The sequence below is a fragment of the Oncorhynchus clarkii genome, chromosome 18 (genome assembly GCF_045791955.1).
Source record: "Oncorhynchus clarkii lewisi isolate Uvic-CL-2024 chromosome 18, UVic_Ocla_1.0, whole genome shotgun sequence".
Lineage (NCBI taxonomy): Eukaryota > Metazoa > Chordata > Actinopteri > Salmoniformes > Salmonidae > Oncorhynchus > Oncorhynchus clarkii.
The window spans coordinates 12,233,098-12,249,351 of record NC_092164.1 but is presented as its reverse complement, the minus strand read 5'-3'; the positions used below and the strand labels follow the sequence as shown (position 1 = coordinate 12,249,351).

At 43.3% G+C, this 16,254-nt stretch overlaps 1 protein-coding gene and 1 non-coding gene across 4 annotated transcripts; both read right to left on the bottom strand.

The window, feature by feature from the left end:
- Positions 1-1,857: 1,857 nt before the first annotated feature.
- Positions 1,858-11,605, bottom strand: LOC139372999 (fap1 adhesin-like). Of its 3 annotated transcripts, XM_071112920.1 has the most exons (11): positions 11,358-11,605; positions 11,030-11,281; positions 9,243-9,409; positions 9,068-9,096; positions 8,794-8,826; positions 6,847-6,890; positions 5,936-6,405; positions 3,917-5,863; positions 3,553-3,714; positions 2,069-2,127; positions 1,858-1,940 (listed from the first exon to the last, which is right to left on the bottom strand). In XM_071112920.1, the coding sequence occupies exons 1-11, from the start codon at positions 11,428-11,430 to the stop codon at positions 1,916-1,918; spliced, it is 3,261 nt and encodes a 1,086-aa protein (XP_070969021.1). In that variant the 5' UTR covers positions 11,431-11,605; the 3' UTR covers positions 1,858-1,915. The 3 variants fall into 3 exon arrangements, with proteins under 3 accessions (XP_070969021.1, XP_070969019.1, XP_070969020.1); XM_071112918.1 differs by having other exon boundaries at positions 3,917-6,405; XM_071112919.1 differs by lacking the exon at positions 8,794-8,826 and having other exon boundaries at positions 3,917-6,405.
- Positions 8,639-8,713, bottom strand: trnaa-ugc (transfer RNA alanine (anticodon UGC)). The gene has a single exon. It is a non-coding gene; the product is annotated as a tRNA-Ala (tRNA).
- Positions 11,606-16,254: the final 4,649 nt, after the last annotated feature.

Genomic DNA, 16,254 nt, shown 5'->3' with positions numbered 1-16,254 from the left:
AGTCCTAGCTTAAAGAGGTCCTAGCTTAAAGAGGTCCTAGTTTAGGCACAGTGCAGTCAAAAACGTGATTTCCCTGTGTTTTATAGATATTTCCACACAATGAGGTTGGAATAATACTGTGAAGTTATGAAAACTATGATAACCCCCTTTAAGTAAAAGAGCTGTTTAAAAAGACAGCCTGAAATTTCTGCCTGTTTTGGTGGTATGGAGCTTATACCTTTTCATCACCATGCGGTCAGTTATTTAATACAACAATTAGAAAGAGAGTTTTAAACCTCTCTGCCAATACCAGCTAGTTTTCAGTTTTCCCCTCCTCACTCAGACCACTCCCAGACAGTCCGAGGGAAATTCTCGCTTGAGAAAGTGTTCATTGCTAAGAAGATATTTCTGTTTCTTTTTGACTATTTTAACTGAAATCAATCACAGTAAGATACTTAATTGTTACCCAGAAATGATTTGATATTGAGATAAAAACGGCTGCATTGGACCTTTAAAGTGGTCCTAGCTTGGAGAAGCTATATCCTAATCTAGATACTGTGTTCCTGGTCAGTTTATGACCATCTTCCCTTTCTCCCCCCCAGACAGCCCAATTCTCCTTCAGCTCTAATTCCCTGGCAGCTTCGTTTAAAGGTTACATGCTAACAGGGATTTATATGACCTGCAGAACAAACTGTGAAGAGCCGAAGGTGGTTTAAAGGCCTCACTGTGCTCGCAGCGTTTAGTTTTCCATGATGCCAGTTTGTAGGGGAAACCAGTGAGGGGCTAAACGCCAACTAACAGAAAACACATAGAGGTCCAATGTGACATGTAGCCAAAAGGAATCACGTGTTTAAGCTTTGTTTTTTGTGCTTTTCGTGTCTGCAATGGTGCCGATGCACTGAGCTATAATGATTGACAGGCATTGGAAGTATGCTTGTAATGCTGGTAAACATAGTGTGGAACAACTGATCTGAAGACTGTGGCAAGTAAGCAGAAAACATCTAACCATGCAGTAGGTTCGGCAAAGGCTTGGTTCTTTGGCTCAGCCAGACACAGATGCACATGCATATCCCATTAGTAGATATACATGTGAGATAGACTCAGTGGGATTTGGGTTAGCTCAACTGTGCAGTCATAATGGTTGAACTGGGAGTGATAGCATTGCAATGAGATGGATTTATCACGCTCCAGTGCACTTTCACACAGGTATCTATCCCGTTATTACAGCACTCTCCAGGACGTCATCAACTGTAATGTGTGTGTCAGTGGTCGTTGTCATGGATTTAGGAGCCATAAATCCTGACATGTGAATGCATTAACAGTAACCAGGTTTCCAGCCATCCTTGTTATGTAAAGTAAAGTACATGTTGGATAAAAAATGTCACGACAGGCCTGATGGGAACAGTAAATCTGTCGGTAAATCTGTCGACAAAACAAATCCGCTAGACAAGGTGGGAGTTAATTATGCGAGATATGGCGGTGGAAACGCCTCTATTGGAATACATTGATAAATATTGAGGGTCTTATTCTGGTGACATGATGATCGATGCTTGGCTGGCTGCCGTTTGACAAATCAAAATGATTATCCATAACAATCTCATCGTTAAAGTAGCCTGCTGTATATGCTATCTTTTGGCTAGAGTGCACGTGCCAAAGTCATAGTGGGCACATTCACTATATGATGCAACATTTGTGGTGAAAAAAAACATCATTAGAGTTGTGAGGGAAACCCATTTAACTTGGATGTATTATTCAGTACATGGGAATTTAACTGCAAAAGTTATTTCCATTTGCACTACATCATCACGCACACCGTTTTATCCGCAACAAGCATGTGGTTTTTATGCAGATTTTAGAATATTCACATGAACATCTGTAGCCAACTGGATGTAAACCTTGTGAGACAGTTATTTGGGTCAGAAGAAAGAAAACATGCTTACCTTTGGAGGTCCTTCTGAGGCCTGGACACATTTGGAAAAGACAAAGAAATATTAGAACTTGATATTGAAATAGCATATTGCCTGTTCAATTAAATATGATGCTTTACAGGTAGTCGATCAATGGATTTATAGCTGTTAATGACGCTTACCTGAATTCAACTACAAAGACCTTCTTGAATCCTGGTAACCTTTCAAATGCATCTTCAATCTAGATGAGAACGATGAAAAGAAAACACACTTAGTTAATTACCATGTCAAGTTGGAGTTTTTCTCAGGAGAATGAAAAAGATCCACCCTGTTCGCCAGACATGCCTGCGTCTACACCAGTACTGTGAATCCTTTACGCCACCAGTTAGCGATATCATTCTCAGTCCAGGACCACATAGTATGATCAGTTACTGCAGTATAGACAAAAATCAAGTCAGTCCCCTTTCCAAGTCTGTGTAGTGGCTGTCTGTGAGCTAATGGTGTCCTCTAGGATCTGTGCCACCTCCCTTCTTTCCCCTCTTGGCCAGGAGCAGTAAGGCTCTGTCCTGTTGTTTACTTATTCATCCTCTCTGTATGTCTGCATCTCAAATGGCACCCTATTCCCTATTTAGTGCACTACTTTTGACCCGAGCCCCATGGGGCTCTGATCAGGCCCTGGTCAAAAGCACTGCACTATATTGGGAAATAGGAGGCCATTTGGGACACGTCTATAACTAATGGCCTCTGCTCTGACAAACTCTGGCTCTGCCGGAGAAAAGGACAAAATGTGAGGTGGCAACATCCAGCGATGGGAATACACCATCCGTCACTGTGGGTTCCCAGCAGAGGACATGTTTCCAGAGCTGTCACACTGACTGGTGGACCTCTGATTTTTCCAGGCAGCTTTCTTCCTGTTCTTCAGTGAATACAGTATGTAGCTGGCAAGCCCGGACAACCAGTACAACATTCGAAAGCTGTTTACTGTAAATAGATACAGAAGAATATATATAGATATCTTTCAACCTCTTCCGAACTTTCTGTTTCTACTCTGTACACGCAAGAGTTAATCATGTAAAATACACTGTCCAAAACATTAGGAACACCTGCTTTCCATGACAGATGGATCCCTTATTGATGTCACCTGTTAAATCCACTTCAGACAGTGTAGATGAAGGGGAGCTGACAGGTTAAAGAAGGATTTTTAAGCCCGGAGACAATTGAGACATGGAGTGGGTATTTGTGCCATTCAGAAGCTGAATGGGCAAGACAAATTATTTGAGTGCCTTTGAACTGGGTATGATAGCAGGTGCCAGGCACACCGTGTTTCAAAAACTGCAACGCAACAGTGTATCTAGAATGGTCCACCACCCAAAGGACATACAGCCAACTTGACACAACAGGAAAGTATTGGAGTCAACATGGGCCAGCATCCCTGTGGAACGCTTTCGACACCTTGTAGAGTCCATGCCCTGACGAATTAAGGCTGTTCTGAGGGCAAACGGAGGTGCAACTCAATATTAGGAAGGTGTTCCTAATGTTCTGTACACTCAGTGTACATCCTGTATGTGAAAACAAAAACAAAAGCGAGTGTCAAAAAGGACGGGACCAAACAATTGTTTTTACCAAGAGCCTGCATGGGGACAGCAGTATACCAACTCTACTGTACCTTATGGGTGAAATGTTTGGCCACGCGTTGGTAGTAGAAGCTAGAGGGGTCTCTCAGGGCATCGTTGTAGTTCTCTCCCTTCAGCTGGATGCTGAGTTCTACCACCTGCTCCTTCATGGGTGTGGACGGCCTCGTCATGATGTCCTTGATCTCATTGCCCAGCTAAACACAGGACACAAACAGATCACATCATTACAATATCACCTCACTCTCATTCATTTCAGTAGACAGTGTCTTTAATCTATAGCTGATGCACCTCTCTTATTGTGTGTTTAAGAAGGCTTCTATCCTTTATGAAGTAACAATTTGATTATTGATTCTGTATTTCATTGATTGCAATAATAATAACCTCATCATTGCTTACCGTGTTTTCCACCTCTGTTATGATATCTTGGATCCCCAGGAAGTCATCATTTGTTTCTTCTGTGACCCTATAACGACCACCATTATTGTTCTCCTCTGCATCCCTATAACGATCGCCATTATTGTTCTCCTCTGTGTCCGTCAAAATTCCAGTTTCAGTGATGACCTCATGAGTAATCTCCACAGCAGCCTCCTGTGTTGCCTCTGGAGTGGACTCACCTGCAGCCTCTGTGGTTATCTCTGCTGCAGCTTCTGAACGCTCTAGAATGATCTCTTCGGAAGCCTCTTCTGTAGTTTCTGTAATTATCTTTTTGGAAGCCTCTTCCGTAGCTTCTGGAATGATCTCGTCTACTGCCTCAGATGGGACCCCTTCTGAAGCCTCTGGAGTTTCCTCTTCTGATGGTTCTGGAATTTCATCCTCTGAAGTTTCTGGAATTTCTTTGTCTGAAGGTTCTGGTGTTATCTCTTCTGGAGTCACTGAAACTATTTCTTCTACAGTTTCTGTTGAGTCTTCTTCAGCAGCTTCCAGCGTTATCTCTACAGTCTCTGGGGGGATTTCTTCTACAGCCTCTGGAGCGTCTTCCACTGCAGTCTCCAAAGGGACCTCTTCTGCTTCCTCAGGAACTTCTTCAGTAGACTCTGGAGTTACCTCTATCTCCACCTCGGGATTGTCCTCTACTGCAGTTTCTTCTGTAATCTCCTCAGCCTCTGGAGGTTCCTCCACTACATATTCTGGAGTTACCTCTACTTCAACCTCGGGAGTGACCTCCAAAGTGGCTTCTGAGGTGATCTCCACCGTAACTTCCTTCATCTCTACTTCAGCCTCAGGAGTGACTTCAGCCTTTATTGTTGCTTCTTCAGTGATCCCTGTTACATCCTCTGGAACGGCATTTACGGAAGTTTCTGGAGTGACTTCTTCCTCAGGACCAATCTCTATTACCACTTCATTAGTAGTAGTGGCCAAAGTATCCTCTAGTACAGCCTCTGGAGTGATCTCCTCAGTAGCCTCGAGAATAAAATGCGTTGTGGCGTCTGAGATAACTTCCTCTAAAATCTCAGGGGTCTCCTCTTCAGTGTCTTCTGGGGCAACATTTACGGTAGCCTCTGAGGTGACCTCCACAGGGAGCTCCTGAATGTCTCCATCTGAATCCTCTGAGGTGACCTCCACAGGGGGCTCATGAACGTCTCCATCTGAACCCTCTGAAGGGATCTCCATGGCAGCTTCAGGCTCTGAAGTGTCCTCTGGAGAAACTTTTGGAATCAACTCTGCTGCAGCTTCCTCATCTGTAGTCTCAGAAGTGTCCTCTGGAGAAATGTCTGGAGTTAATTCTGCTGCATCCTCTGGAATATCCTCATCTGTAGTATCTTCTGACGTTGCTTTGGTAGCAATGTCTGAAGTGGTCTCCAAAGTGATGTTTTCTTCTACCGCAGCCTCTGTGATCTCCTCATCTGTGGTATATGAAGTGACCTCTATGGCAGCCTCTTTAATCTCCTCATCTATGGTGTCTGAAGTGATTTCTGTGTCACCCTCTGTGATCTCCTTGTCTATGGAATCTGAAGTGATTTCTGTAGTACCCTCTGTGATCTCCTTGTCTATGGTATCTGAAGTGATTTCTGTAGTACCCTCTGTGATCTCCTTGTCTATGGTATCTGAAGTCATTTCTATAGTACCCTCTGTGATCTCCTTGTCTATGGTATCTGAAGTGATTTCTGTAGTACCCTCTGTGATCTCCTTGTCTATGGTATCTGAAGTAATTTCTATAGTACCCTCTGTGATCTCCTTGTCTATGGTATCTGAAGTGATTTCTGTGGCAGCCTCCGAAGGCGCTTCAGAAGTGGTTTCAGAAATGTCCTCCAAAGAAGTTTCTGGAATAAATGTTATTTCAGGTTCTGGGATATCCTTGTCTGTGGACCCAACAGGCATATCGATGGCAGCTTCTGAAGGGACCTCTGCAGGGATCTCAATGGCAGCCTCTGATGGGACCTCTATAGGGATCACAATAGCAGCTTCTGGTGGGACCTCTGCAGCGGCCTCTTCTGCCTCCTCCACTGTATTGTGTGTGGTATCTGAGATTACTTCCTCATACATTTTCCCAATTACCTCATTAATGGGCTCGTGGATGACAGTGACAATAGGTTCAGGTGTGATCTCCACAGTGTCATCTGAGGTAGCATCGGATGTTTCCTCAACAGCAGCCATATTAACCTCCTGGACAGCCTCATCGCTAGTCTCAGCAATGACTTCAACTGCTGTTTCGGAGTTGGCGTCAAAGGCAGCTTCGGTAGTGGCGTCCTCTCCTATCTCCTGTATTGTCTCGTCGGTCTCTGAGGTGACGTCGGTGTCGGCATCTTCAGTCACAGAGTCAGTAGTTTCTGGCGGGACCATCTCTGTGACCTCCTCAACTGGCTCTGCAGTAATGACAGGAATGACGTCAACATCTCCTCGCAAGGTTGGGAAGGTGTCTGGCTGTACGACAATGACTTCATTGTCTACAGAAGAAAACAAGAAGGGCCCCAGAAACAAAGAATATAGTAATATAGTATGAATAAAAAGAGGGTTTATTATACGTGACACAGAATACAATAATATAAGAAGACATTCTACAAGACATCAAAGAATTGCTACTGAACATGTCTGGCACTAAAATTGAAAAGTAGTGTGTTCAGACAAGCGGTTCAGACAATCTCTTAGGAAAGTCTAGCGGTCCCTCTATCCACTGTCCATTGACAACGTGGTGTGTCATTAAGAAGGATTAAAGGCCTATTCTGGGAGCAGGCTACAGTAGTCCTATGCAGCACCCACAATAACCTCAAAACAGTACTACACTACAGACAGGGGCTAATAGTCTAGCTATACTGTCACTGATCAACAGATGGCATAAAAGACAGATGAATTTTGCCCAGACACTGAATTGAGGTTAAGAGGTTAACCTTTTTGGGTGGTGGCCAATTCTGGTGGAGTTGCCGCGGTTGGACTGTGTGAAAGAGAGACAATCAATCAGTAACTTCAACATGTTGGACTGTGTGAAAGAGAGACAATCAATCAGCAACTTCCACATGTTGGACTGTGTGAAAGAGAGACAATCAATCAGTCATTTCAACATGTTGGACTGTGTGAAAGAGAGACAATCAATCAGTAACTTCAACATGTTGGACTGTGTGAAAGAGAGACAATCAATCAGTAACTTCAACGTGTTGGACTGTGTGAAAGAGAGACAATTAATCAGTAACTTCAACATGTTGGACTGTGTGAAAGAGAGACAATCAATCAGTAATTTCAACATGTTGGACTGTGTGAAAGAGAGACAATCAATCAGTAACTTCAACATGTTGGACTGTGTGAAAGAGAGACAATCAATCAGTAACTTCAACATGTTGTAACTACCAGGTATTACACTGTAGCCCTGTATGTAACTACCAGGTATTACACTGTAGCCCTGTATGTAACTACCAGGTATTACACTGTAGCCCTGTATGTAACTACCAGGTATTACACTGTAGCCCTGTATGTAACTACCAGGTATTACACTGTAGCCCTGTATGTAACTACCAGGTATTACACTGTAGCCCTGTATGTAACTACCAGGTATTACACTGTACCCCTGCGTGAAAGAGAGTCAATCAATCAGTAACTTCCACATGTTGGACTGTGTGAAAGAGAGACAATCAATCAGTAACTTCCACATGTTGGACTGTGTGAAAGAGAGACAATCAATCAGTAACTTCCACATGTTGGACTGTGTGAAAGAGAGACAATCAATCAGTAACTTCCACATGTGATACAAAAGATTCTAGGTGGTAAAGCTCCCACTTTACAATAAGTACCCCTCATACCTGTGTAATAAAATGGCAGTTACGCAGGAATGTACAGTGTCATTACAATAATTACATAGTACTTCAAACTGGTATACCTGTTCAAATGGCTTTCAAGCTATTGTGATGTCATTTGCAAATCTTTAACATTTTGTAAATCAAAACCAGGTATTACATGTTGTTACACTCTAGCACTGTATGTAACTACAAGGTATTACACTGTAGCCCTGTATGTAACTACCAGGTATTACACTGTAGCCCTGTATGTAACTACCAGGTATTACACTGTAGCCCTGTATGTAACTACCAGGTATTACACTGTAGCCCTGTATGTAACTACAAGGTATTACACTGTAGCCCTGTATGTAACTACCAGGTATTACACTGTAGCCCTGTATGTAACTACCAGGTATTACACTGTAGCCCTGTATGTAACTACCAGGTATTACACTGTAGCCCTGTATGTAACTACCAGGTATTACACTGTAGCCCTGTATGTAACTACCAGGTATTACACTGTAGCCCTGTATGTAACTACCAGGTATTACACTGTAGCCCTGTATGTAACTACCAGGTATTACACTGTAGCCCTGTATGTAACTACCAGGTATTACACTGTAGCCCTGTATGTAACTACCAGGTATTACAAAAGTAGACCTGCTATAATAATTTCCTGTTACTGTCTACATGCGTATAGCTTACAGGCACAGCAAGCTGTCTACAGCAGTGGCTATGATCATACAACAATGTAGTAGTTGTATGAATCTGGTTGAAGCGAGGGGGGAAAGGTTGAGCAGGCTGCAGAGCTGTGTGGTGCACGGAGGTGTGGCGCATTTACGTGTTACATTTTCATCATTTAGCAGACTCTTATCCAGAGCGACTTATATACATGTTCATACTTTTTTCATACTAGTCCCCGTGGGAATCGAACCCACAACCCTGGTGTTGCAAGCGCCATGCTCTACCAACTGAGCTACACGGGACTACATCACTGTTATGGATAGCATTTCTATAGAGCTGTGTGGGCACCAAGACAGCAGGCTTTAGTGTTGGGAACAGACCTACCTGCACACTTTGGACCCTGAGCTTGTGGGCTCGCTGACGTGGATGGGATGGGGATGAGGAGAACATGGAAGTGGTGTAAATACAATGGGGTTGAGGTTGAGTGACGTGTGTAACGTTCAGCGGGGTGCAACATTCTGTACGTCTGCTCTAAGTGACCCGAACGTTCTGTAACGTTGCCACCTGCTGAGCGTAACCCAGGCATGTACTTATTTTGCGTTGTGACAGAATGCAAGTGCTGGTATCTCACAGAGACATTGGAACGTTTGGAACTCACCTATTCGGAGCAGCAGTCATCACCACTCTCTGAAATAAAAACAGAATCCATTGATAAATAAAGCTCCTCAATCACATACCAATAAACTACACACACTTGGACACACACACGCACACTCACACACATCAATATCCGTAACGTTTTACACATCAAATTGTACAAAATTCTCACTCACAGCCCTAACAAGAGAGACGTGCTCCTCTGATCGGCTGAAGTTGCTGCCAATCTCCATCACGCTGACAGTTCCATCCTGACATAAGTTAACCCAGGCCTGGTACTCATCTCTCTCAGGTAGACGGTCCCAGAAGATCTTGAACGCCTCCCACACCGTCTCCTGACACACTGGGCAGCACACAGACACAGGACTGGGTCAGAGACTAGCTTTCACACCCGGAATATTTTGTGTACTTCCTGATTGGACAGAATTTAAATGGAATTGACCCCAATTCTGATTGACACAGAGACATGTGACACAGAGGTCGCACTCTGTGACACAGATGGATGTAGAAGAAGACCCGCTTAACGTATATGAATATTCAATCTAGATTTAAATAACACTGTGTAGTACAAGGACATGGTAACCAAAACAAACATTGACATTTAGCTGACATTTAGCCAGCGATCCTGACAGGAAAAATCTCTCCAATGGACAGCTATGAAAAATGAAGGCAATCAGGGAAATGTGAGGTCATTTTTTGATCCATACACACATATACTCCCAGGTTCCAGACAGCATCACCATTTCACCACCACTGCTGACATTGAAATTACTTCTCAGCTCAAGACATGTGGTTTTCACAATGTACCAGTACCTCTGCTTTGGAACAAAAAAAGCTGGCAAAAAACGTTAACCCCCTTTCTTTTTCTCTCAATCTGCAGCCACATCTGTAGGCTACATTTCAGGTTTGGAGGCTGAGGACAACCAGAAAGCCCTTGGTAGAGGAGCTAGCGGGAGCAGGCCTGAGGGCTCTCATATTTTCCTGGCAGCATGGCTCATCTGATCAATGTCTAGAGGACTACTATTTCGGTAGCGAGGCAGGGTTCAGACCGAGGACTGGGGCTTTCTCTCTAAGCTTCCCCAGGTGGAGCACCACGTGTTCGTTCGGGTTGAACTGACAGAAGGGCACCCTGGTGCAAGGCTGTCTGGTGCCAGGCTCTCTGCCTGGCCTCACCTGAAATCTGGCCCTTACCCGTATCAATCAGTCTGTGCGTGACTGACTACCATAACTATAGCCCTTGAATCATGATAGATTAGTTACTGTCGTTGATTGACTTCTAGTAATTTCCCTTGAGTTCCAACAAGGGTCTGAACCATTGTTTCAAACAAACGACTGATAGAGAATGGTAACACCGGGCTGTATTTCAACAGCTGAAGCCATGCACGTGGATGACCATAGGGCTTTAATAAAGAGGCTGGAAAAGTACTGGTTACTGCATGGTTCATGTTGGAGGTGATTAAAGAGCACGCATTTACATGACAAACATCTATTTATCTTCCCCACCTGTCCATTCCCAATTAAATATAAGATAATCACAGAAAGTTGTACTCATTTTGATGGTATATAATGGTTTTGTTAGCCTTCTGTCACATACACTCTTAGAAAAAAAAGGCACTATCTAGAACCTAAAAGGGTTCTTCGGCTGTCCCCATAGGAGAACCTTTTGAGGAACCCTTCTTGGTTGCAGGTAGACCCCTTTTGTTTCCGGGTGGAACCCTTTTGGCTTCCACGTAAAACCCTTTCCACAGAGGGTTCTACATGGAACCCAAAAGGGTTTTACCTGGAACCAAAAGGGTTATTCTATGGGGACAGCCGAAGAACCCTTTTGAAAACCTTTTGCATAAGAGTGCATGCACCACAGGAATTCAATTCATCTGGCTGAACAACAAAGATTGTAGATGAATAGACTCCAGGTCATAATGAATCCCCAGGGCCCATGAGATACAGTAGTGAAAAAGCTTACCTCGCTGGTGAAAGTACTTCAGATGGTTTTCTATCGCCTGGTCTACAGTCTCTTGAGAACAAAGCTTCACTCCACTGGGAAAAAGAATATTCCGCTTTCTTCTAGAAATAGCACCCTTTCCTTTGTATGTCTTGTGGGTCAAGGCCTCCAGACCTTCATCTGACTCCAGTTGTCTTGAAATCCCAGAGGGGTCTTGAGATTTCAAGTGTTTCACTACCAAACCTCTATCCATAGCAACCCCATGCGAAGCATCTGTAAAAGTACATGAGACAGTTATACATGTGACCAGAAGTCAAACAGTCATCATTAAATCCTCTACTGTACCTACCCGTGTCAAAGTATCCTGTCAGAAGAATGGCAGACACAACCCAAAAAACACAGTTCCTCGTTAGCCCCGGCATTTCTCAAAGAGCCAAGATCCAAGATGCAGCCCAAGTCTAGATTAAATCTTCTCAATCTTTCTCAGTTCATCAACAATAGGGTTTTGTTTACTGTCCATCCACTTGAAAGCATTGTGTAAAAATAGGGCTATTCCTCTGGTTATTCCTCGTGGGCTAGGCTATCCCCCCAGTGTAACGGGATGTGGTTACAGTGCTGAAGACAGCTCCCCAGCTTTACTCAGGTAAGCAGATGGGACTTTGGCTGGAGATTTCTTTCTGCTTCCTAATCCTATTTGATAAGCTTTAGTGGTGCCTCTGCAAGACTTTAGTCTAACCGTGCATGGTTGTTTAACTTGTGAATAATCTGTGTAGGCCAATGTTGGGGATAGGGATAGTGATGGTCATTTTATTTTTGACATAATTGCATATTTTCACAGCTGCAAAACATGCAAAAACAACTTATCCTACTTGGACACACTTTATATCCTATAAATTGCTAATTTAAGTGATATGATTGGCTTGGTCTGCATACATTAATTAATTACTTACTCATTCCTTTTATATTTACAGTACTGCAGAGATTCACAATGTGAAATGTGATTCTCACGGTGACATTATCAACAGATGTGAAATGTGATTCTCACGGTGACATTATCAACAGATGTGAAATGCATTCAAAATCACCACAAATTGATTGTGGCCTTCATTTAAGCTAGAGAGAGTCTGTGAATGTGTCCTTTGTCTCTGTCTTTCAGGGCAATCTTGAAACCTCTCTGCCCAATGCCATTACACACAGCAGTAAGTATAGGTAGGTCAGTATAAATTCAGGTGAGTACAGATGTAGGATCTTAATTTGATCACTCTTTTGTCGCTGAGAATTTTCCCGCACAGCAGGAAATGCAAACTTGTAGTGTATTCAAGTTTTAAAAAGGCTTCTAAAGTTCGTAATTTCCACTTTAAAATGTATCGAACCCTACAAGAAATGTCCATTCATTATAATCCACATAATTAAAATGTCCTGTTTCTCCAGGATTATTTTCCTGCTGTAGCAAACTGGCTCAAATTAAGATATTACAGCTGTATGTGTTGGTCAGTTTTTGTGGAACCTGTTGTATCACAACACAGACATGCAATCTTTCCAGGAGGCTGATTTGGTGGTGAGTGATGAACATTGCTGCCAATAAGCTCGTCTGACCTGTAGCAGGACAGTGCAGCCCTAAGGGGGTAGACCCAGGTGACTAGATGCTACTTATCTTTTCTGACAGGAAAGGTGCTTATTCCCTTCAGGACAGAGGAAATCAGAACAGAACAGCAAACGGAATTGTCCGTCTGTCTATTGTATTCACAACGTCTAACATTGTTGTGGCAGACAATTGACATCTGTAAATAGGACTTCAAATAAGGGCAAGTGTTTGGTATAGAGCATTGGATTCATTCCAGTATCAATCAAATTTATTTATAAAGCCCTTCTTACATCAGCTGATGTCACAAAGTGCTGTACAAAAACCCTGCCTAAAACCACAAACAGCAAGCAATGCAGGTGTAGAAGCACAGTGGCTAGGAAAAACTCCCTAGAAAGGCCAAAACCTAGGAAGAAACCAGGCTATGAGGGGTGGCTAGTCCTCTTCTGGCTGGGCTGGGTGGAGATTATAACAGAACATGAGTTATAGATCCGTCATTCTCATTGAAAGAAAGTTTAAAAAGTGGTAGATCTGTTCTGTTCATGCTATTTCTATGCTTCCTATTCTTAAGTTTAGGTTTTGCATCTTTTACTTTCAGTTTTGCACACCAGCTTCAAACAGCTGAAAATATATTTCAACAGCGGTTTAGATGGTACAATGATTTTCTACGCTATACTTGCTTGTTTTGTCACATAAACTGAAATTAGGCGAACTATTAGAACTTTAGCAACCAGGAAATGGTGGAGCGATTTCTGCATAGTGCAACTTTAAGCTAACACTTCTTTATTAAAAAGAACTCTACTCACTACACTATGTCTTCCTGTGTTTCAAAACACAAGGAGACGAAAACAGGAAGTGATCTGGCCCATCAAAGGGATGATTCACTTATCTATTGGCGTCATGGCGTTCACATCATTGGAGAAGTACTACATGATCAGATTTGAGCTACACCCGATGACCTTTCCATTAGTACTGAATCCCAAGCAAATGCACAGCTGGTTGATAAATCTCCTCTTTGCATGGTAACACAACTGACGTGCATGTAGTTCAGTGACTCGACTGTGTCCCAACTGGGACCCCTTAGTAAGACTTGATAGCACTGTTTTCTATCGGTGCTATGGATACTTAGAGACTATGCATGGGGGAGAGCTGTTATTAAAGCCATTGTGGTTTTGGAAGTAGAATGGCATAGCTAGCATATCATCCAGTGGAAGTCATTTTCTATGTCTTTTGGGAGTCTATTGAATATGCCGTAATTTTCCAGTCCACGCATGGGTTCACTTGTTTGAAGGTTCCATAAATTATCTAGACAAGAAGTTGACACCCAATAGTGGAGTTGTACAGAGAAGAAGAAGAAATCAGAGGGTTATCCTTGTTTCCAGGGGGGTGAAGTAAAACCACTGAAACATCTCAGAGGGGATATGGGTGTTCCATGCGAGGGTTAGGGTTGGGCTAGGGTTAGGGTTATGGGTATGGGTATGGTTGAGGCTAGGTTTGAACAGGATGTGGACATGAAGGTAGGGTTAGGGTTGAACAGGATGTGGACATGAAGCTATGGTTAGGGTTGAACAGGATGTGGACATGAAGCTAGGGTTAGGGTTGAACCAGAATGTGGACATGAAGCTAGGGTTAGGGTTGAACCAGGGTGTGGACATGAAGCTAGGGTTAGGGTTGAACAGGATGTGGACATGAAGGTAGAGTTAGGGTTGAACCAGAACGTGGACATGAAGCTAGGGTTAGGGTTAGAGGTAGAGGTAGGGTTAGAGGTAGGGTTAGAGGTAGGGTTAGAAGTAGGGTTAGAAGTAGGGTTAGAGGTAGGGTTAAAGGTAGAGGTAGGGTTAGAGGTAGGGTTAGAGGTAGGGTTAGAGGTAGAGCTAGGGTTAGAAGTAGGGTTAGAAGTAGGGTTAGAGGTAGGGTTAGAGGTAGTGTTAGAAGTAGGGTTAGAGGTAGGGTTAGAGGTAGTGTTAGAAGTAGGGTTAGAGGTAGGGTTAGGGTTAGGGTTAGAGGTAGGGTTCAATCAATCAATGATGACCAGCAGGGTCAAATAATAATAATCACAGTGGTTGTCGAGGGTGCAACAGGTCAGCACCTCAGGAGTAAATGTCAGTTGTCTTTTCATAGCCGATCATTCAGAGTATCTCTACCGCTCCTGCTGTCTCTAGAGAGTTGAAAACAGCAGGTCTAGGACAGGTAGCACATCTGGTAAACAGGTCAGTAAGGATGTGCATGTCGCTGGGCTTGGGATTGGGTCGAGACCTGTCACACGTCCGGTCATTAGTGGATAACTGCCTTGCATGCCTTCTCAGAGAGCAGAGTAGGTGGTTTCTGAGGTGAGATGGCTGAGACTAGGGCAAGGCAGCCAGGTGGTCTCTCTCTCTGGTGAGGCCTGATTGACAGACTGAGGCTTGTTTGGAAGTTAGCGCTAGAAGGGTAGGTGGAGTCTTAAAAGGACAAAGGCTCAGAGGGCTGCCTTTATGACCTCACCATCTACTCACTCTCACCCCAAAACTCTCTGGGCTGCTTATGTTGCCAGCTTTAGTCATTTTTACTGATTCAGTTGTCTATAATAGGGCTTGGGGTCAATTCAATCTCAACTCAATAGATTTCAGATATTGAAATTAATCACTGTTTTTGAATTGACTTAGCTTTCTCCAAGTACCTTTATACAGTTGAGATCTCTCTGTGTCAAATGGCTAACTTTGTTGTTTTCACATTATAGTCAGGTGACATATTATCAACAGATCCGGGAATAGGAAATACAATTAAAAACAGAGGTAGGTAGGTAGCCAACAAACTAATTATACTTTAACAGTATACACAGAATATATATTATAATGAAATAATCTGTTGCTTTTCGTTGTCTTTCCATTAGTCAGCCAGACTAGTTGGACTAGCCAGACTAGTTGGACACTCACTCAGCTGATGACGGTGACGTTACGGCAACGGTGAATCAACAATGGTAACATGGTTTATTGGATAATGTGATCAGCAGATGGGCCAGTGTCTCCGTTAGGTCTGGGCTCCTGTCCAGGTATCAAGATGATACCACTGTCCTGCAAGGCAAAGAAAAACAACACCCTCTGATTAGACCTGTGATACTAACCTCACAATGAGATATTCACACCGGTCAATTAGTTAATGGAAACCAATAAGGACAGAGTCAAACATAAACATACAGGATTACAACACACCATGGCACATATTATTGGAGTGCTGATCTAGGATCAGCTTTGCCTTGTAGATTATAATGAATGGACAGGGTAGACCTAATCAAAAGGTGTCTCTCACCATGTGAATACTGTATTACCAGCAGCCTTTGACAAATACTGTAACGTAGCCTGGGGAATGATAAAGTTGCCTACGGTCAACAAGTCTGGACCCCTGCAGAAATTCTGGGATTGGAAGCTGGTTTTCTATGAAGAGACTACAGAAGAACAGGGGGAGGGGGGGGGGGGGGGCTCTAGAGAGCCATCGTGTCCAAAGAACTAGCTATCTAGCTAACAATCTGTCTAATCCAGCCGTCCGGCTCAGATTAGCTTTCCTGTGGCCCCTTGTGGAGCACAGTTACCTCATCATGGCCTACTGTCTACAAGACAGAGTATGCATCCCAAATGGCACCCTATTCCCTATATAGTGCTTTGGTCAAAAGGAGTGTACTATATAG